This window comes from Malaclemys terrapin, chromosome 5 (assembly GCF_027887155.1).
Source record: "Malaclemys terrapin pileata isolate rMalTer1 chromosome 5, rMalTer1.hap1, whole genome shotgun sequence".
NCBI lineage: Eukaryota > Metazoa > Chordata > Testudines > Emydidae > Malaclemys > Malaclemys terrapin.
Window position 1 is genome coordinate 99,409,117 of NC_071509.1, and position 23,933 is coordinate 99,433,049.

The 23,933-nt window shown below is 37.4% G+C and overlaps 1 protein-coding gene across 2 annotated transcripts in view; it reads right to left on the bottom strand.

Moving 5' to 3' along the window:
• Positions 1–23,933, bottom strand: part of LOC128837617 (bifunctional heparan sulfate N-deacetylase/N-sulfotransferase 4-like) — a 178,720-nt gene that overhangs the window by 88,650 nt on the left and 66,137 nt on the right. For both annotated transcript variants that reach the window (XR_008445003.1, XM_054028867.1), the window contains exons 4-5: positions 19,018–19,105; positions 12,099–12,253 (exon numbers count right to left, since the gene is read on the bottom strand). Coding sequence is in view for 1 of the 2 variants with exons in the window: in XM_054028867.1 (XP_053884842.1) it covers positions 12,099–12,253; positions 19,018–19,105 (243 nt within the window). In the remaining variant the exon portion in view is untranslated. The remainder of the gene's footprint in view (positions 1–12,098; positions 12,254–19,017; positions 19,106–23,933) is intronic.

The following is a 23,933-nucleotide window of genomic DNA, read 5'->3' on the forward strand; positions in this document are numbered from 1 at the left end:
GCGTTGTATGTACTCCACGTCTCCGAGGGGAATAGCTTACAGCGCTGCGACCGAGCGTGCTGATTACACTGGTGCTTTACAGTGCTGTACTCGCTGCGCTCAGGGGGGTGTTTTTTCACACCCCTGAGCACAGCAAGTTGCAGTGCTGTACAGCGCCAGTGTAGCCAAAGCCTTCAGTGAGACATGTTCCCTAGTTGCTGTGGGGAGGGGGACAGGTTGGAGGGGGAATGCTTTGACTCAGAAGGTTGACTCAGAATGCCAATTGTGGGACATGATATATACAACTGCCTAAATGACTACTGACCCCTAATGACAACAAAACTTTTTCGTGTTTTAAGAAAAAAACCAATAAAACCTTAGGAAATTCTATGGCAAAAACTGAATTTAACCTAGTGTTAAGATTGCTTGATAGTATGTTGTTCTCTTGCAGAACAGTGAGTTGAACAACATTCGAACTAAAAGGACAAAAACCAAAACAAATACAAATGGTTGCCTATGCTACATACCTTCTCTTTTCCTGGCTGTAATTATGTGATAAGGAGATCTGTGCTTGCACCCTCCGATGTGTATGAGCAATGGGAAAAGCTGCACATGTACTTTCTGGCTCTAGTATGCATACTTTCAATACAGAATTGTGTATGTTATATAATTAGTGGGGCAGGAGTTTTATTACAGAGGGCATTGTCAGTAACAAGCTGGGATATGAGAGCAGTCTAAGAATTTATTATCCTCATGCATTGTGATCAGTGTCAGGTGTACTGAATGGTGGAGGCAAATAGCGCTGCTTGGTAGAGGTATGTTTGTGAGATCTGTGGATTACTTTGAGGTGTGTGACAGAGCTGTGACTGCTATATGAAGAGATCAATGTTTTCCACCCTCTCAAGTGCTTGAGGAAGGGGAAGAGGTGCATGTGTACCTTGGGAATGTAGAATGTATCATGTCTATGCAAAATTGGGTATGTTATATCCATAACAGGGCATAGGACTTTTATTACAAAGGCTATTGTCAGCAGTAAGAAGGAATATGAGAGGATTCTAATGCTTTAATGATGGTTAAGTAAAAGTGAGATGGTATTCGTTGAGTACATGTAAGGAAGTTGTAACAGGCTGTGAAGTATTTCTTAAGTTGTACACATGTGGTATCCTTTCTGGGGAGTTTGCCAAATGTGTTAGTGTACACCAGGATCTGAAACCTTCCAGATCTGATAATGCCAAAGGCCAGTGAGAGTACGTGGATACCGAAGCATTGCTCAAAGACCATAGAGAGGTGTTTGTCGTGCCAGCAACCTTTTTTTTTTTTGTTCATTAACGGTGTTAGCTGGAAACCTGTGGGTTAGAATGAGAGTTGTAAAAGGAGGTGAAAAGCTTATACATTTCAGCAACTGTGGGATTGGTAGAGTAAAGGTATGTGTGTTAACGTGGTGTATTGGGGGCATTGTTGAGAGAATGCAGAGTTCAGTTTGCATGGGCAACCTGAACTTTGCATTTCCTGGTTCTCACAGTGTGAGTTCTGCTCAACTCGATGTTCTACAAGGGGATGACATATCACCAAGCAACTTTAACTCTATGTTAAAATAGTTTTTTCCTTTGAATATATTATGTTTCAGTGGATTTTGTCATAATGGCAAGTCAAAATATGAAACAACATTGGCTAATTATTAGCTTCTCTATCACCCCACCAGACCACCTTGCTATGAGGTCCAATCTTGTATTCTTTGTGCACCTAAGATTCCAACTGCCTTTTTGTTTGGGTGCTCAGGGAGAACCAGATTGGACCCAAAGATATATACGTGTTTGTGTGTGGAAAAGACCTTTGGAACACTTTATGCGATACAAAGAACTATGTCACATTCTTTTACAATGCAGGCAGGATTCCAGAGCTCCTAATTATGTGCTTTCATAATTTACTAGAGTCACAATGGAATAGTCTTATCTTAGTTTAAATGACAATGTAAGTTGATGCCACAGAAAAATCGTGAGGTGTTGGACAGTAGAAAAGGATCATTACTAGAACCTGGGAGATGAAGCATGAGTAGGGAAAGAGGATTTTGTCAATTTTTTGTAGTCCTGCAGAATGCTGGAGAAATTCACAGAAGTGGCTTTGTAAATGGTGACTATTCTCTAGAAAGCTTCTATTACAAGTGGAGTTTCCTACTAAAAAGGAAACGATAAAGCCTTATAATACAGTATTATTGTCCTGATGGACTCTAATATCCTAAATATTTTCAACCTTGAGTCCAATTGGTCAAAACTTTCCTTCACCTTGACGTGGTCCTATTGTGCACTGTTTAACGTTTATAGAATCATAGAATATCAGGGTTGGAAGGGACCTCAGGGGGTCATCTAGTCCAACCCCCTGCTCAAAGCAGGACCAATCCCCAGACAGATTTTGCCCAGATCCCTGAATGGCCCCCTCGATAGAGACGACGCAGTCAATAGGCAATGACCAATAGCATGAGTCCAAGTATTGTTCCACATCTCCAAAAAGTCATGGTGATCAGGTTTTGGGGCACAGCCAAGTCCACTCATTCCATCATTGGCAGGAGAGATGAAGCTATGCAACAGAGGAGTACATGCTCCTCTTTCTTAAAGCCCATGCAACACGTGATGGCCCGGCCTCCTGAGCTAACCTGCCTTGCATACCATAGATGACTAATCGAATCTTCATTTGGTTACTGCCCCTTTCTCCCCAGCCCAACTTCTGTGCATCTTACAGTAGGACAACAAGAACTAGACCCTTAGTACTGAAAAAATGCAACACTGTTGAACTTGCACACATTCCCAGTTGCCCAGATCCAGTCTCAACCCATAAGACCCTAACTCTCTTTGTTTCAGTCTATAAGTTCTTTGACAGAAGACTTTGCTGAAGAAGCAAGAGAAAAGCAGCTTCAAACTCCCAGCCTCTTCTGACCTATGTCTTTCTACTGAGATGGAACTTTATTGAACCAGACTATGTCCGTATCAACTGTTTACACATATTCTCTATTTACAAACACTCCTACTAAGGAAAAAACATGAATACAGAATGGACACTGCTTTCCAGGAACTCAGCAAACTCTTGGAGGAAAGACATTTATATTGCATATTTCCACAGCTTTAACATGCTAGGATAATGGAAATTCAGATAGCAGTAGCAGGGTTGGAAAACTCACCATTTAGATTTACTAGATCTCTTCTGAAAAATCAAACTAAATACACAAATAGTTACATGCTTTAAAAAAAAAAGCTATATTAGGACAAAATTGGCATTATGATAATTATTTGCTTCTATTGAACCCTCTAGTATTAGCCATTACTAGAGACAGGACAGGGGCTAAATGGACCAAATCATTTTATTTGGTATGGTAAGTTATATGTTTTTATCAGATTTTTCATATATTCACTGAAACTATTTGGTCCACTGTTGATAATATTATGTTAGATGATGAAGTAGTTAACACTCCAGCTGCAGGCACCTTCCTGAACTTTTTCTATCCTGTCAAAAAAAAGAGGTGATATCCTGGAAACACCACATTTTAAACTGTCACCTAGCAGTATTAGGAGATTTACATAAGCTATTACCTACTTTTAGCAGTGAGATATTTTTCTAATATTGTTGAGCCTGGGTGAGAATTCCTTCAGGAGATTTTTTTTTTTAAACTAAGTCATCTTAATGTATAATTTCATTTATTTTTATTTGCATTTATATTGGTGAATACATGTGCCATCATCTTGGTTGTCAATTCATACAAGAACTTTTTGTGTTATTTTATCCGGTTATGACAGTTAACTTTTTAAAAGGTCTCATTTTCTGAATAACTCTTAAATACTGTTAATTGCATACAAATTTCTGTTTGCAGATTTAAATAATAACTATCTTAGTTCAATTTAAAACTTTTTCTTTTTAATCTAGCTGAAAATTTTCCATTTAGACATGATCCTTTAGCAAATGGCTTTGAGCAGATTAGTATCAAGAAGATGCAGTTCACAAAATGGAAAGTTAAAATAAGTTTGTGAGCTTTGTGGCAGTTAGTTCTAGACATAAACGTGATTTGGTGTGCTTGAACACAAAGTTGTTGTTTTGTATCTATTGTGGATTAGGTTGCATTATATGTAGATGAATATAAATATGGTTCTGTAATTTTACAACAAAAACAAAATGCCACATCTGCCTACATTGGTTGCCAGGAAAGAGGCGTGTGTGGTTAAGACATTGGATGTAGGCTCAGGAGACCTAGGTTGAGATCCTAGTTCTACCACAGATTTTTTGAGTGACTGTGGAAAAGTCACTTAATCTCTTCATGCCTCAGTTCCTCCTCTCTAAAATGGGGACAATATTCTTTTCACATGGCCTTTGTCTATTTGGACTGTAAGCTAATTGGAGCAAGGTCTATCACTTGTTATATGCACATGTAGTGCTTAGCGCAATAGGACTCTGTGAACTACTGTAACATAATACTAACAGTCAGCATTTAGCCACAGTTTTGCATAGTAGATGAATAGTTTCGTATTCTAAGAGTTTGGCTATATGAACAATTAGACAAGGGCAAGCTTGGGTATGAATCTAGACCATATTAGCCTGACATGATTTAAAAGCATGACTATACAGATAACACTGCAGTGGTGCAGCTGCACCGATGCAGCTGTGCCGCTGCAGCGTATGTGGTGAAGACACTCTAGGCCGCTGGGAGAGAGTTCTCCCATTGGCATAATAAAACCACCTCTGCGAACAGCAAAAGCTATGTGGGCAGGAGACGCTCTCCTACCAACATAGCACTGTGCACTCAAGAGCTTATGTTGATGTAATTTATGTCGCTCAGGGGCTTGGTTTATTCAGATAAGTTATGCTGACATAAGCTGTAATGTAGACATAGCCACAGTGTTCCTGTGCACCCATCCGATGTGCATTAACAGTTGATTAGATCTCTTTGAAACAGGACTAAATCAAAGTGCATTAGTGAAGGATACACATGAAGATTTAGTCTGCAGTTGACTAGATTCATACACCTGCTTGCAATGATCTAAATGTTTGTGCAGAGTACAGCTTTCCTTGTAGCAACCTCTGCCACAAAAGAAAAGGAGTAGAGCCTGTATGCCTGAGAGTCAGAGAGACAGAGTGGGAATGCTGTCTCTGTTACGGAACAGAGCTGAAGATGGAGCCAAAATGAAGCAAGGTGGGAGGTTGTGAATGGAAAAAACTGATTAGGGAAAGAACAGAGTGGGTAAAGGGATTGGTTGAAAGCCCAAAATAATTTGTTGACCAAGTGGTCAGTCCTAGAATAATGCATGCTCATTCTCCTGATAATTAGCTAGAACTACTTACCAATCACAAATAAAAGGACATCAGCTGTGCAGTCAATGCTGGATTCTGCATACATGCAACAAAACTATTACAGACAATACAGATGCCATAAAAATCCACTGCATCCAATTTTCCCAGCACTAACTACAGATACTGAAAATAAGATGACCCAGAAGCCCAGTGATGTGAAGACACTCTGCACCTGATATGTAGTCACTGACTTGCTCAATTTGTATTTGGTATTTTTAAAAAGTTACAGGTTTCTCTGTGGTTTTGGCAGTTGAAAAATTCTAGGAAAAAAGGGTGGCAAGGCTGGGCTTATAAAGGGGAAATTCAAAATAATGTACATTACTACAGACAACCTGAATCTAATGATGTTGTTTTGCATATTAATTTCTCTTAACATTGACTCAAGAATATGCTTGCCTCTTTTTGTGGTCTATATCCACAACAATGTTTATCTTGCATCTGCATCATTTTCAGTGCCATCTGCATTTCAGCATCCCAAGGAAATACTCACTAGCTGACACGATTTGAGACAAAGGGAAAAGGTGAAGCTCTGGGATTAAATAAATTCCATTTGTTTTTGTCAGATAAGGATGTACAACAGGGCAGAAATGAAAGTCTTGTGACTAAAGGAGAGGGGAGGAAACAAATCTTGCTTTGTTCTGTCTTTGGTGGCTCTGTTGCAGTCTTTGTTTGTGATTTGAAAAGTCACTTACTTCTATGTCTTGGTGCTTCTATCTGAAAATTGGAGATAATAATGCTTATAATTCATTACTGTAGGTAAAGCACTGTGAGCTCTTCACATAGAAATCTTTATGGAAGTGCAAAGTATGAGTATCAAATCAAACCAAACCAATTATAACAAACTTTACCATCCATTTCCTGCATCCAGTTGTGATATGTGACGTCACATTCATATTTACATAGGCAAGATATACATACATCTTTGATTTACCTAATTGGGAAATTGAGCTCTATTTGTCCTGCTTTTACTGAATATCTGAAAGTTTGAACAGCAGTATAATTCTGCACTCATGTGTGGGGAATGGAGCATGGGCACACAAGGGCAAGAATAGTGCCCACTGCCTACAATCTGGGGAGGAGAGAGAACATGAATATGAATTTACTGGGTTATTTACCAAGGAAACAGAATAAGGTTTTACACTTTTCCCCTCCTCATGCAACAGTAATATTGCCTAGATTAGACAACGGCAAACCCTGGTAGATTTGTGTTAATACATTTTGACTGATATGGACAATTTATTTTCTTTGGTTATTACTTTCTAACTCTCGCAGAGCATTCTGTCAGTGGTGTAAATTCCTTAGAGGGTGAGAATATTGCCATGAAAACAGCCACTTGACAGGTAAGAGATGCAGCATCTGAGGCTAAAACATATTCTACTGTTGATCCCAGCTGCCATGCAAATCATTCACACATACATGTAATATAGCTTTGCTGCTACTGAGAGCTTCCTTAACTTTTCACCATGCCCTGGTGAGATAGAGCAGGATTGAAAATTATGCAACATCTCAGAAAATGTCGTTCATCCATCAACCAATTGTTAAATGGTATAAATATTAACAGTCCTTTCTGATATGCAAAATATTTGAGTTCCCTTATCAAAAGTGATATTTTACAGTTACAAACACTTCAACTCTGTGGTGATTTTTAAAGACTAATTAACTCACTTGAAAATATAATTTTGCAAAGCACTTACATGAGAAGGGAAATTATTATCCCCATTTTATAGATGGCATACTGAAGTACAGGTCACAAAGCAAATCAGTGTTAGAGCTGAGAATAGAACTCAGTCATTTTGATTTGACTCAAACCCTTACTCTGAATCATAGATCCTGCTCCCTACCTAGAATTTGTACATACAGATCCCTGGAAAGAGCAGAATATGTATACAGTACAAGAGGATGCAATGCATCTATATATTTAAACCTTCATGTAATAATGTAAAATATTACTATGGGTTTCATATGCAGTGACTGAATTGGCTAGTGTTCATTAAGCTTGGCTTTAATTCAGAGTAGGAATTCTGTTACAATAAAGAACATTTATTATTAAATCATTGTTTCTCCCAGAACAACTGTCCTATTGGGCCTAATCAAAAGCCTATTGAAGTTAGTGGGAATCCTTCTATTGACTTCAGCGTAGGTTTACTGTAAATGGAATCTGCATACCAAAAGGCACTGTAGTGATTCAACTTATGTTCTAATTTATTATAAATGAGTTTCACAATATACGAGATCACAAAAAGTAGGCGTCACTGTATTTCATTTAAAATGTTAACACCAAGCTGTTCTCAAAAGTCCTGATGAAGCAATTGTCCAAGATATGCAATTGCTGCATTAACAAAGCCTTCTCAAATAGAATGTTTTCCTCTAAGACCCTTAAAAAACCCCACTCAAACTCTACTGTCCCATCCCCAATCAACTTCCTCAGGAAATGGTTACACCTTTATGCAAAAGCTTCCAAAGTATAATTTTACTGATGTTTTGCAGTAAGGGTGTAATTCAGTGGATGGATGAGTGACACACGAGAAAACAGCACAAAAATATGAGAAGGACTCCATGTAAACATAATAATCAATAATGAAAAATAAGTGTGGAGACTTCTGCTTGGCTTATTTATTCTTGTTAATTAATTAACTGCTAATTTGGATTTAGAATCTGAAGTAAAAAAAGAGTAATGATCATTGTAAAGGGATTAGCTTTTGGTTCTTGTGAGAGATATGAAAAAATGTATTAGAGAGGTAGGGAATGCCATTCCCAGACAAGGCAAGATGTTAAGAATGAGAAAGGAGAGGAGGATGCAAGATTACTCAGAGTTCATGGCTGCCAGCGCTGTGTTAGATATCAAGGAGGTTGTCATGTCAGGAAGATAAATTTCTCCCACAGAGAGGATTTCACACGAAGCTTTTGAAAAGAAGTGTTCTCATAAGTAAATTGTACAGCTATTATAGAATTCAGTGCTAAGAGGTCAGTACAACCCATGTCCAACCACTAGAAGGAAATACAACTATAATGACACCAGCCTTTCATTTTCTTTAGCTCCTTATTTATGGGTACCCTTCGGAGCCCCTGCCATTCAATGAAAATGATTATAGAGAGAAGATATTGCCTTTGTAGTTAAGGCTGCAACCAAATTCTGTGATAAGCCCTACTTTTAGCCCACCTTATAACTTTTGCTATTAAATATAGTTTGACCTGAACATTGGCAGGTTTAATCCAATTACTGAGGAGAATTTTCCTGAGAGGTTTAAAGAAAATGGGGCAAAAATGTTTGAGTTACAGGTCATGAAAATTACTTTGATTTTTAAATGTGAGCTGTGTCTAACATTTGTTTATGTCCCTCTCACTCTCAAACAGTATCACACAACCCCTTCAAACGTTCTATATAGTTACATTCCCAAAGAATTGTGCATGACTTAATTTGAAGAAACAGGTTGTAATTACACAGACTTATATATGCTTGTTCTATTTAATTTTAATTATTGTATAGAAGTGTGTGTGTATAGAAGAATTTTAATTTTAATTATTGTATAGAAGATGTTATGAGTGTAAAATAGTATTTCATTGAAAGATGACAGGGCCAGAAAGAGTTAATTAACTCAGACTGACCTGACCCATGGGTGAACTGTAGAAACTGGTTAGGAAGATGTGTAAATGAATAGAGCTTTGAAATGCAAGTCTACATTGTTAGAGGTAAAAGGGTAGATGCTTGCTCAGGGCTTGTGATGTAAGCAAACAAGTCTTGTCTATTGCTATAGTTTTAAATTCAAAGATCAAAAAAGGAATATTAACATTTATGATGATACTTGAGTGAAATAGTATTATTGTCTCTATGTCTCTTTGAAGGTTGTGGTAACCTGTATCTGAACAGTTTAACGGATAAATTATCCTGTGCTAATTGCCAGGATGTTTGGAAGAAGGAGAGTTAGGCCTATTGTTTTCTCAGGCCGAAAGGTGGCTGGAAATGTATAAAAATCCTGGGAAATAATCCTTCTTCATCTCAGATCTGCTTTGGGTTTCAAGAGGGGGAAACCTTAAGCCACAAGAATTGAGATCCCCAGTCATTGACTGGAGCCACCCTGAATATGGACATTGGACTATAACCTATGGACTATTTCTAAAAGGACTTTTGGCAACTACAAGCTCACTTCTGCTATGCATCTGAACCTCAAGAATTGAATTCAAGTCTGTATGTATATTGATCTTTTAACCAACACTCTCTCTCTCTTTTCTTTTTTAATAAATTTTAGTTTAGTTAATAAGAATTGGCTATAAGCGTGTATTTTGGGTAAGATCTAAGTTATAATTAGACCTGGGTATGTGGCTGATCCTTTGGGATTGGAAGAACCTTTTCTTTTATATGATGAAGTAAGATTTTCAGTAATCATCATCATATCTGACAGGTGTGTCTGGACGAAGGCCTGAGGCTGGGTTCTTTAAGGGAAACTGCGTTGTTTGGACTTCTGAGTAACCAGTGAGGTACTATAGAAGCTGTTTTGTGCTGACTTAGTAAACCTAAGTATTGGAATATCCACCAGCTTTTGGGGTTTGTCTGCCCTGTTTTGTTTGCAGTTCACTCTGATTGAGTTACCTCAGCTGGCTCCCACGGGCAGCACCGTCACAGTGTGACAGAGTAATTTGTCCATTGTTGGTTACTTCTGGTTTAAAAGGATATAAGGATCCTTCTATGGAGTGGGTGCACTTAAAAGCACATTGTTATATTCCTTTCCAGGAGATTCAGTAAACATCATAGCTGCATGGGGTTAGGGGTGTAGTTACAACTTTGGGATCATTTTTTGAACTGGTCCCAAAACTCAAAATTTTGGAAGTACAGTTTGGATAAAAACCCAAAAGTTTGGATGTTTGCTAAAACATATCAAGTGTCTTAAATCCATGGGTCTGCAAGGGGGCTTGGAAGTTTCCAAAAATATCATTTCCTGGTTTTTGGTTTTGCTTTGGGTTCCAGGTGGAACCCAGCAATTTATAATCATATAGAAATAGAAAATGAAAGGAAAAGCCCATCTCAACTTCAAAGTTTTAGTTTGATTTTAACTTTTGAATAATGTTCCAATCTGGTTCTCGTACCTGAATTGATTTGCCCATTGCCAATCACGATGGCAAAAGACATGGATTCTATAATTCATAAATTAAACAGGTCAGAAAAGAAAGCTGATAAAAGAAACATTCTCAGTCTGTTTTACAAAAAAAAAAAAAACTAATATAATTCTGTACAAATATCCAGTCAAACAAGAAAGTTGAGAGAAAAAACAACCCCCCCCCCCCCCCCAAACAAACTACAGAAAGCACAGGAGGCAATTACATTAAGTTTGCAATGTGGTATGGAGGTCATTAGGGAAAAAACAACAACACACTAACAAGCAAGGGAAGCTTTTTCTTCCCGTTCCATTTTAAATTATAAGTTTCCTTGACTCCCTGGGAGTTTTTATTTGCACCACAACCTCAGAAAAGGGAAAGGGAGCATACTGGTCTCTGCAAATGGTAGAGCCTCTGAGAGTTTCTGTTCTCTAAGCAGCAGGCTAAATGACAATGTCATTCTGCTCTTTTGAGTGACTTTGGTTGCTTGGAGATGCAATGCTTTGTCAAGAGCCACATAATGTCTTTTCCAAAGAAAAGACGTATAGATTTTGTTTTTCTCTCTTTGTTATGCTGACTAACCAAGAATTGTTCTGGATGGACTCTAAAGAGCTTTCAACATTACTTTACAATAAAATTATACTGAACTCCATCCAGTGCTTGAGGGACAGCTCTTAAAAAGTTAACAGTACAAACAGGCTAAATCAAACATCATTATGTATCAACACCACCAAGAGACAGACTAGCTATTTAAAAGGCACATTTTCAAATCTTGCATAGGTTTTTAAAGAAGCCATGTGAAATCCTGCAATTTAATTTCTCATCCCCTTCATCAGGTTGAGGTGGCTTCACAGAAAACTTCAAATTCTATGCAAGCCTTTAAGTAAATTCCTCATTTCACCCCATGTCCAACCTCCTGCCCCTGACTCCACCCCATATATCTGTACTGTATATCAGGAAGCAGATTTCCTATTTCTAATAGTCTTCCTTAAGCTATAAGGTGGAGGAACAGGCTAACTGACTGTCCCTCAAGACATTACATAACCAATCTGCTGCTTGTAGGCCACCACATACTCAAAAGACTATTTAAGAAAAGGGGTTGCTCCTTAATGAGGGATAAAATAATGGCAAAACTAAGTCTAAGTTCCTTTTTTAGATCTGCATTTCCAATGCCAGGCTTGGTTCACATTATAGGTAAAGCTTCCTATTTCCCCCCCAGCACTTCCCAATGAAGTGTTTGAAGACTCTATACCCTGGTGACCATACACCCTCCCATGTGCCTCCTCATAGCATGGTACAGGGCAATAAAAGCTCTATTTCTGTTTCCCTCCTGGTCTTGCACTGACTCACCCAGCCTCCAACACCTTCAGAGGTGAGGTGACATAGCTTTCCCACTTCCAGGGTAACCAATACCCAATATAAGCATGAAGAAATGCAAACCCTCCCCTTCCCTCAGGAAGACCCTGATAGGCAGCCCTCTTCCTTGGCTCCTGGACCCAGCCAATCTTCTTTCCCTATAGTAAGAGCTGAAGTTCTCCCTCTCCCTCTCCCTTTTAGCTCCTCCGGCATAGTCTACACCAACTTCAGGTGTCATGGGGCAGGGTTGATTGCCACCCCCTCATAGGCACAGCCCATTGACTCTTTCCTGACTCAGGAGGGCTTCCAGCCTATCAAACCTTCTTATAACTTTTACTCACTAGTGCAAAGTCCTTGTTGAGAATCATCTGCTCCACCAGTGATGACTCATTATGGAACAAATGAGGCTGCATGTGACTCCACATATGGGGAAACCACCAGAACTCATCCACAGACCCCAACAACAGGTCATCACCTTCATCCTCCTCTTCGGTTCCTGCAAAATAAGAAAGAAAAAATAATAAGTGTACAGTGAAAGCTGCAAGTAACTGCATTTTTAAACCAGACAGATGACTGTCTCACCAACTGTAATGCCATAAATTTGGTGCGATTACACTGCTGTATTAAGGAAAGGATGATATGAAGAGTTATGTTTGGTATTTCCCTCCCTACTTATATTATGTTAATTTATAACAATGACAACTAACTTTCAAGAGCAGGCTCAAAAGGAGAACCAAGGTCCAGGAGTAACCAAAAGTCCATGTTGTTTACTGTTGGAAAGTGGGCAGTCATGATCTCTCTGATTTGGTCTTCAAAAGGCTTTGAACTGCTACCAGGAGGAGAGAGGACCAGAGCTGAACTACTTTTTCTCATGAGCTGTGGCTGACTCTTGTAATAGTACTAATGTGATCCTTAGGTGAAAGAGCATATTTATCTGGGCTGGTGTATATGCAGAGGCAGCAGTAGAAACCAGACATTTACATTTTATGAAAACTCAGAACAAAACCAAAAGAAACTCCCACTAAGAGCCTCATCAAATTGAAGTTGATATATTTTGATGAAATCAGAATCAAAAGAAATATGAAACAGTTTTATAAAGTAACTAGGCAGTAAAGTAAAGCTATAATAGGGATTTGAAAAATCTACTCAACTTGCAAGTGCAGGGTAGAGTTTTCCTTGGTATGCCATCTTTTTTTGCAGAATTTAAGCTTTCATTTTAAATGAAAGTTAATAGCTCATTCTAGTGAAGACATGTGCCACAATTCAGGCCGAAGAAAGAACATATGTTTACCAGAGTGGGTGCAAATTTTTGTCTGAAACCTTTTTCTCTGAAAAATTCAGATTCAGGTCAACTGAAATTGTCAGTTTTTGCAAATTGCTTCAGGAGAAAAAATAAAATAAAATGGAAATGTCAAAATAATTCATATTGATGTTTTTAAAATTAAATATTCTGATTTTGGGCGAGAATCACAAGGACACTTGGTGCCATTCGGAAAGCAAAGTAGGAGAAGGTGCTGACTCTTCCCCCTCCATGATAGCCCAATAGTTAGGATACTTAGCTGGATGTGGGAGACTTAGGTTTGAGTCCTTGCTCTGGAGCAGAGACTTGTAGCCAGGTTGTCCCCTCCTAGGTGGGTGCTCAAACCACCAGGCTATAGAGTCATTCTTTTTCTTTTTGAGGCCCAATTAATATTTAATTATTAAAAAGAGTGGAACTGCTTCAACAGAAGTGATTGAGAGAGTCCTACACAAGAATAACCATCGGGCTATAGAGTAAAGCACTTACCTAGAATAAGTCCCTTATTGGGCATACGAGGGCACCAGCACCAACACAAGCACCATTCACAAAACAGTGGTGAAGTCCCCTAGTGATTCTAGCCCTTCATTTTCAAATGTCCTTGACTTTAATAAACAAAATTGTTTTGCTTGACCTGAAACAAATGCTGTTTTCTTCTATTTTTCAGAACTGCTGATGAACTGAAAAGTCAATTATTTGAACAACTCAAGTGGTTACAACAAAGAAAATCTTCAAAATTACAAATGACATAGGGCTACTTTCTAGAGTCTGCAGACACATAGCCCAGTGCTTTTTAAAATATGGATGGCTACATTAAGTCTCACTAACTTCATCCTCAAATTAACTATTAAAACTTCAGTCAGTTTACTGGCAGCATTCTTTCTAGTTCCTTCACCATTTAATTTTAACAGCTTTTATTTAGCTTAAGACATATCTTTACTTTTCACAAACAGATTGATTATAGCACACACAGATTGCTTTTTTTTTTTAGAAGTCTTTCAACACTTTGCAAAACTAATTACAAAGAAAGTGGTTTGTGGTCATCCTTATTTGCTTTCACAGCAGGTATTAGAAAGATAAGTGTTCAATGTATTATTTACATTTGTATTTAATCTCTGCAACGTTTTGAAGAATATTTCTGTACAATGAGTGTATCACTATCCCTTTCTTTTGGTGCCCTACTAATCTATGTATATACTATTATTCGTAGCACAATACAGGTTGAAGAATACATACCAAATACCCTATATGACACTTAGTTATGTTAGTGAGAGTTTCTCTTAAGATAAAAGAATGAAGAGTACTTGTGGCACCTTAGAGACTAACAAATTTATTTGGGCATAAGCTTTCGTGGGCTAAAACCCACTTCATTGGATCCATGCAGTGGAAAATACAGTAGGTAGATGTATATACAGAGAGAACATGAAAAAATGGGTGTTGCCATACCAACTGTAACATGACTAATCAATTAAGGTGGGCTATTTTCAGCAGAAGAAAAAAAACTTTTGTAGTGATAATCAGGATGGCCCATTTCAAACAGCTGACATGAAGGTGTGAGTAACAGTAGGGGGAAAACTAGCATGAGGAAATAGTTTTTACAGTTAATAGCCCACCTTAATTGTTTAGTCACGTTAGAGTTGGTATGGCAACACCCATTTTTTCATGTTCTCTGTGTATATACATCTTCCTACTGTATTTTCCACTGCACGGATCCAATGAAGTGGGTTTTAGCCCACGAAAGCTTATGCCCAAATAAATTTGTTAGTCTCTAAGGTGCCACAAATACTCCTCGTTCTTTTTGCTGTTACAGATTAACACGGATACCACTCTGAAACCTATATCTTGAGATAAACTGCATTCTAATTCTTTTTAAGAAAACAATTGCTTGTCCAAAAGAAAGGTTAGTGGCTGTTATTTCGGTATGCACTCTCTGGTTAATAAACATGTTTTTGTTCATGTTTTGTATATGCACACACATATATACAGGTGGGAGACATTGTCATAGAGGCAGAAGAGGATGGTGATATTAGCAACATATTTTTGAAAGGGTCTAGTGGGGAGAGAAATGAGAGTCTGTGAGACCATGAGAAAAACACTTTAATAGTCCAAGTGGAGAAGACTCATGTTTGGTTCAGAGTTTCAGAAGTAGGGATAGAGAGGAGAAAGATAGATAATAGAGATGTTACATAGGACTAGGGTAATTTTAACTCAGGCATTTAACATACTATAGGTAAGAATGAAGTAAAGTTAGAACACAGGAAGCAGTAATATGTGAATATTTAAAATAATTAGAATAAGATTACAAAATTGTTTCCTTTACAAAACTCATTTTTTGGACTCAGATTTTCCTGGGGTAGTTTCCTCCTGATGACTAATTTTTTTAATAAAGTTTGAATACAATATGTCAACCATTTTTTCACTGTGACGAAGATTTAGAAAGATAACACAATACTTCCTTTTTTTTTTAAACCCAAACACCCTTAAAGCACAGCTGCAAGAAAACAACAAAAATGGTTGAGATTTGAAACTTGACACGGAGACCTATTACTTTTGTAAACAGAAAATTTTAATTTAGTAAAATAAAAGAAAGTTATTGAAAGTTTTCCACCCAAACTTTTTTTTTTAAATGGAAAATTGTTGTGGTTTTTTTAAATGTGAAAAGTCACAATTTTCTGTAACAAAAATTCCTTATTTTCCAACAGCAGTCATAATGAACATTTGAAAATTATGAAGTGAAGAGGTGCAGTAGTTTTTCATTAAATCGGTAGACATGCATTTTCAGAGAGAATCAGTGTGCATCTGTACACAGGTAGGTAAGTGCACACTTTTTCCAAACTGGTTTACTGACATTAAATGCTCCTAATTTTAATGCTACTTTAAGATTTTCTTCAAACATCTCTTGTTTTAGAAGTCTCTTTCAATCTTAAAACTGAAGCCATGTTTGAAGAAGAGTCAGTAGTTTTAAAGTTATGAGCAATTATTTGGCAGATCCTGGGAACACTAACTCACATACCCAAATAACGGTATATACATGCACAGGAAATGCATACTTAGTCTGTATTGCTAATAGACACTAGTCAACTCTTCCTGATGCCTTTTAGTCTACAAGTGCACAGTTTACTACTAAAAGTAAACTGTGCACTTGTAGACTAAAAGGCACCAGCAAAGGACATCAATTTTCCTATATTACTCAATTGCCTGTTAATAGAAATGGGTGTCAGCATGAAGAATATAAGCAATTAGTGTATAAGGTTAGTATATAGCTATCCTAATTATATGTGGGCACCCAAATGAAGAGGTACAGGTGCAGTTCAGGTCAGTGATCTCTTGATTAATACATATAATTATTTAATTTGCTAACAGATTCACATGATTATTTCCTTCTTGTAGTTTTCAACTGATCTGAGTTTTGGAAGGGAGTACAAAATTGTGCATTAAGGAAAAGTCAATAAGGCACAGCAGTTAATGTCCTAATAAAACATGTCGTGCATCTTACATTAAAAGCCTCTTTTGGGTAATCAAGCCATGTTTACTGTAATTAAAGAATACCTTTCCATGCTTTATTTATAATGAGTCAATAAAGTGGATGTTTGCATGGAGAACACTTGGAAATGTTTCCACTAAGTTGATATGACAAAACAACAATATCACCCCATGAATGAAGTGCTCACTTTAGAACTCACATGCATCACTGAGTACAGACTGCAGCAAGTCTTTTAATGGAGCCAATGACATGACTCAACTCATTAAGTAACTTTGTACTATTTTAGTAACCCTTATAAGTCAATGGAGAAGACACATACATACACATGAACACATTCTCTCTATACCAGTTACAAATGAAATATTGATAATATTCAAATCAACTGGGAAGAGAAAACCTGAAGATTACACGTGAAGTAATTTTTAGTGAATTCTGGTGGATTGAGAGGAAACTCAAGATTAACAAAAATAAATAAACCAAAATTGCAAATCAGTATTTTGAACTGAAAAATGCCCCTAATATCACTACTAATATTAATTACCAACTAGTATTCAAAATAAACAATCTTTTCTCCACTGATTTTTCCCCTTTTGTATTTCTTGCACTTGCTGGAGTGAGCAAACTGTCTACATGAAGAACTGATGTCTATGGAACACTATGGCAGGGCATTATTAAGCAGCATCCTAGTATCCCAACACAATATAATGGTCTACTTTTGTTTAACTCACCTTATTATAGATAAAACCAATAAGAAATGGTTATACAGGCAGGTTAAGATGCAGTGGGCAAAATACTGGCATCCTTATTTAGTCCTCTGTACTTGGGCAAAACTTCTATTGATTTCACTGAGAGTTTCCTGATTAAAGACTAAGTAAAACCTGCCAAGGACCTCAGGAATCGGTCCATGATCATGAAGAGCTACATTAACTACAGCAACACGCTACAGTTTTTCCTTAATATCACTTTATACCCCACGGCCTGCCAACTTTCTCTGAAAACAAGCTTTTCAATAGGTCTCAAGAGGCCTAAATTCTATTCCCAGCTCTGCCACAGATTTGCTGTATTATCTTCAGCAAATCTTTTAATCTCTCTTTTCCCTCACACCCTTTGTCTGGTCTATTTAGTCTGTAAACTCTTCTAGGAAGGGATTGTCTCTCACTATGTGTTTGCACAGTGTCTAGTACAACGGGGCCCCAATTTCAGCTGGGGGCGGTAGGTGTTACAATAATACAAATAAATAATAATTTTGGCCTCTTCACTCTATTCCTCTCTGAAACTCCTTTTCCCCATACCCTTTTTTTTCCCATCCCCCAACATACACATACTCCAGTTCCTAGCTTTTTAAGCTTATCCCTTTATCCCTTTGCTTCTCTAACTCGTTATTACCTCCTCCAGTCAAATTTCCCAGCTTCTTTAATATAATGCAGCCAACAGTCCCCTTTGCAGTACGGTTGACCTAGTTGGGAAACTATGTATTCCAGAGGTGACACTTCAAACAGGAAAAAATTCTAGGCTTACAATGGAATACTCTGAAAATTGCCTCAGTTCAAATAAGTGGTTGAGTGTGCATCCCACTGTTCCTCCCAGTACTGGGTGTCACGTAAGTGATGGTGGGAGCGGGAACAGTGAAGAAGCTGGGCAGCCTGAATGGAGGGACAGGATGGGGCAAAGGGGTTACCAAGAAGGTTTAAAAAGTGAGGAAAAGGGAGAAAGTGGAAGGGACATTGTACAGAGGAGAAAAATTGAGACAGAGAGAAGTGCATGTGAAGGAGACAATTAAGTGCGCAGAATCAGGCAATTCTAATCTTCCAGAGAAACATTGGGTGGGTAAGAGGAATCTATTGGTTACTCAGAGTTAGTAAGGAAAAATATATTTTTCTTTTAATTTAAATTTGTTTTAATGAAGGTTTTGGCATAACAAGGACTTTAAAGACAATTATATTTTTTTAATCTTTCTCCTAATATTATTGCTATAGGGTTGCTTTCTAATCATATTGAGACACGTCACGGTGTGTGTCACATTCAAATATTGCTGCCTCTTAGTAGGTTGTGGCACTCCGTTTTCAGCCTTGTGCTTTTCATTGCACCTGTGATATTGCAAAAAGCCTGGAATGACACCCATGCTGTCTTTACAGATTTGTTGTCAGTTAATTTGTTTTCCTTATCACCCTAAGACTGACAGGACGCTCTTCAGAAAATGCAAAAACACTTCATATCCTTCAGGGACTGATCAAAAGACTTTTGAAATCAATGGGATTCCTTCCATTGCTTCAGTGGGCCTTGGATTGGACACTAAGTACCTGAGATGATGGAATACAGCACTTTCCCATTGCTCCTCTGAGTCAGCAATGATAAATAGACAGTGCTAAAAACGAGGTTTAAAATCCTGATACCTGATTTAATTGTAGCTACCTGAGAGCATCCTGATTTAAATCCTGATTTAATTGTAGCTACCTGAGAGCACAAAGTTCCTTCTTACCTGTGTGGTAAAACTTTCCTGAAAATCCAAGGTTGAAGGTAAAATTTGCAACCTGAGTGCGCAGTAAATTTTGAGTCTCTAGTAATGCCTGAAATAAATAAGAAATTAACATGCATTTAGAAAAATGAATATAAAATTTAGGAATGCCTCATATTAAAATTTGTGTCCACTGACGAGACATAAAATTAAGGTCTTCTTTAAATATATTCTGTGGTTTGTCGTTGGGGTCATTCTTTTTTTCTTAAGTCTATTAGTGAATACATTTGGGAATTTAATAAGGTGAGGGCCCAACATCATTGGCAAGAGTACCTAGCTGTGTAATTTAGAGTAACAGAAACAGGGCAAGATCGTACATCGACTTGTACATGTTTTGATGTTTGGCAATATTTGAACTCCGGTCTCTAGATGTAACAATATACTAATCAACTGAACCACCATAAACACGGTGTTTATATGTAAAATGTGAATAATGAAATTTACTAACTCAAAATACAATAAAGGTATTGCTTGCCAGCCTGGGCATTAAAGGCTTTGGTTTCACTTACCTGTAAAAACTTTAAAATTGTAGCTTGTAGATCAAATTCAGCCATGGTATAAATGGATAACTCCCTACTGACTTCACTGGGAGTTGTGTCCATTTACCTCATGGCTATGTTTTTATGTTGTTTATTTTTTCTAATAAAATTTTATGCTCCAAAAAAGTGCAAGTCTGATTGCACTGAAGACAGAATAGCTTCTGCCATCTACCCCTACTGCCTCATCAGTGTCTCTCGGATCAATTTTGTGTACAACATCTGTAGAGATAAAAGACAGAAGTCTCTGCGCACTTTCAGTCTTTGACCTCACTGATGAGACTGCCAAGCAGTGATGCTTCCAAATGGTAGTTTTTACTACATGAATGTCTCTCCACTGGGGACTGGTCTGAGAACAACAAACATTTTACATCGGTCATGCTATAGATACCAGCTGGATAATGCTTTCATGTCTATATTGGGCTGGCCAGTTTTGAATTGGTGAAGAGCTTTAATTATCAGCAATCTTTTGAGCACCTATCATGTTGCTCTTAAGAAATAATCAAAAGATATATTAACAAAGTTCATAGTAGAGTAGTCAGATATTTATATTCTTCCACTGTTCAAAGAAAGAGGCAGGCAGTGGCCTACAGGTATTTAAACTCCAATAATACCTCCTTTCATGGCATGGACATCTGGTCACTAATCATTAAATTTGTCAGTTACAGGAAAATGCTTAGCCCAGTTGTCTCAATGTTTGAAAGCTAAAAAGCATTTCTGACCACCAACTAACTATGAAACATATCTGAAATTAACATGCATCTTAGCAGCTGAAGTCTGTGTTTATGATAACAGACAACTAACTAAATATGTTTGTCATTTGGGACATACACTGGGCTTCCACACAACCTAAGAGACAGTCAGCAAGTTTTTATTTTCCTTTATTTTTAAACTTAACTATATAGAGAGTTTTAAGGTAGAGGTAACAAGAAGTTTAAGAACCGTTATCCAAGGAAATAAATTAGCAAGGGACAACAACAAGTGAAATCTAACTGCAGTAAACTGTGTGCCTTAGCACTGAATATTAAGAGATTAGTATTGTCTCCAGCCTATCTGGTTATACATTTATTAATTAGATGATTTTCCTTTTGTGACCCCCACCATACATTAGTACATCAGTGCTTGATCCACCCATTGTAATATTACACCATTATGTTTTATGAGACCAAATACAAAGGGAACTGGTAGACAAATGTAACAATTATGTTCCAGCATACTACAATTATAAAATGAAGATGGTCAGCACCAGAAATACTCACTGGGTCAGAGCTTCAGTGGTTGAAAGTTGTCTTAGCTCCATTTAAGTCAAAAGAGCTATGCAGAATGCCACAAGTTTAGAATCTGGGCCATTATTTTTAGAAACATAGTTTTCCAATATATGCAGTGCTTCTTGCATTTCAGACTGGTATGCTGAGCAAAATCAATGTGGTTTGTCTTTGTGGATGAAAGACCCTGAAATATTATCAATTAAAACATAGTATACCAAGGTATATGAAATAAACTTCTTGTTTTATCATCTCATTTTTTCCTTTCCAAATCCCCTTGAAATGTTATTTCGTAAGATCACAAAAAGGGGAAGGGGGAAAAAAGCGAGAGAAGAAACATTCCATCCAGGTAAGGTCTCATTAGAAGAGTAGAACAAGGATTAAGTTGTAAATCGTATAAACTATGGTTATATGATTTTTTCAGTCTAAAGGGTAAATGTTTTTTGGTGCAGCATTTATTGCGAGCACCAAAGACCTTTTTTTATGTCATTTCAGTATAACACATGTCACATATATTCATTTATACGGAAATTAATTTCATTTTTATTGTCTCATTGTATGTTAACGTTAAAGAGACACTATCGGATAGGTGAGTCCTAACATTTGACTAAATGTTATATTGTTTGTAAGTGTGGGGAATGTCTTACACAGATCTCAGTATCTATCTAGAAAATAAACACAAAAAGATCAATCCTGCCTTGAGAATAATTGAACCCTTTCTCTATTTTTAATAATTACTTATTCAATCAAGATTCTCATTGACTCCAGCTGGCTTCAGCAATAATTTTGCTAGATGAAGAATACACTCTGTTGTGCTCTTTAGGCACAGTCCATAATAATAGGGAATACAGATTTGCACCACACCAGGAGAGCAGCAGGTGGCATTCAGAATGCCTCCTGGGTGCACACAGACTGCCGCATGCCTGCTCTTTTAAGGAATTAAACTTTTTACCACCTGCATTGATGGCCAGCTCTGATGCCTGCATAGGATTGCCAACTTTCTAATTGCACAAAACCGAACACCCTTGCCCCACCCCTGCCCCTTCTCCAAGGCCCTGCCCCTTCTCTGAGGCCTTATCCCCCCTCTCTCTGTCACTGGTTTAGCCATAGATCTGTGGTGGTATCTTTGGCCAGAGTATTTATGGGCCTCTTCATTTTTGCTTATTGTGTCATCATTCAAAAAAAAAAATCAATGTTAGTTCTTCTGAGTAAGGATTGCTGAATAGGGCAATTAGCATAGAATAACTATTTAGATATGGTGACCCACATAAAAAAAACTGCAGATTCTATGGTAGATTCTAAGCCAGTAATTAAACTAATGTCATTTTATTCTGAATAAGTAAATTAAGTAAATCTAATAAAATAATCATTTTACAAGGAAAAAGAAGAACAGGAGTACTTGTGGCACCTTAGAGACTAACAAATTTATTAGAGCATAAGCTTTCGTGGACTACAGCCCACTTCTGTAGTCCACGAAAGCTTATGCTCTAATAAATTTGTTAGTCTCTAAGGTGCCACAAGTACTCCTGTTCTTCTTTTTGCGGATACAGACTAACACGGCTGTTACTCTGAAACTTGTCATTTTACAAGGAAAGAACCACAAAGCATATCTAAGTTTGGTGAAACATGCATGACCTCATGCCGGGCTAAGCACATTTTTTTTAAAAAGTAATCAAAGTGTTTCTTTCAACTAGGGCACTTAAATTAGGTGGAATCTTTTTAGAATTTTGTGTTTCAGTTTATTAATTTATTCTTCACTTTGTCAGTAAGTCTACCTCTCTCTAGGACATCCATAAGATAAAGCTTTTTTTCTTTATATTGCATTTACACTCAACAGTATTTTACATTAATCCATGTAATTACCTTTTGTATGTTTGAGTTGCTTTGTCTTTATTCTTCATAATTGGTGCATCTATTAAGCAAGAATGATATTTTCCCATAGTGTCCTTGTTAATTACAACTGTATCCTTCATTTGCATAATAAACTTTTTGGGGGAATTTGTGCAGTAACATTTCATGGCTAATAGGAAGCAATTTGCTTTCCTTTATTAAGTACATTAAAACTTCATGCCCTAGACATCATTGACTGTAAACATTTGATACTGCTCAAATTTAATGCACCAAGGCATTTTGCTCTGCCATATTAGGTTTTATTTATGTGCTATGTTCTGGATTGTTAGCCACTAATGAGACTTCAGCTCTTTTTGTTCTAAGGCCTGAACACTAACCTCATTTTAATGAGTTCATTATTTGCTGTCTTCTGAATGGAAGGCAACAAATTTTCCTTTTAATTAAAGGTCAAAACACCTCTGGCTAAGGAAAGTGAAGAGGTTATCAAGCCCTTAGAGAAACTGAAGGAATGGCTTTTTCTGATATCTACTCCAAGCAGAGGCAGACCAGATTGGGGTGGGAGGTGTTTCTCTGGAGACCAAAGTTCTAAATTTAAGCTAAGTGATAACAACACTAAAACACGGTTGCTAGAGTTCCCTAATCATTGTAAAAAAACAACAACAATAAACCCCCCCAAAAACAAAAACAAACTCCCAAAAGTCAGCCAAAGTAATTCAAGATGCTTTATTCCTAACCCAGAGGTCTGCATGGATCAATACCACTGCTAAAGCATGATCTGTTGTTTGAATGAGGAATGATTTACAGATTGCTGAGGACAGGTGACAGATTAATTGAGCTGCAAAAACCAGTCTAATATTTCTTATCAGTGAAAGTGAGTTGCCATCAATATTTTTGGTGCTGCTTCTAGTGAGACAGAGAACTGTATGATGTGGTTAGTGTGAACATTTCCTTTTTATGAACATTCTATGCATATTCATGTGAAATTACAATGGCAACTTTAGGCAGATTAAGTAATAATACAGGTATTCATTTGTATAGCACTTTGTCTTTAAAATGGTGTAAAATGATTAGCTATTTAGGGCAAGATTTGCTACCCTAACTCATATTGAGTAGTATCTTACTTCACAAGACATTTCACTGGAAACATAAGACTACTTATGAGTAAGGTACTCCTCCTAAGTAAGGGGATCACAATCAGGTCCTTAATTGGTTAATGGAGAACGAGAGG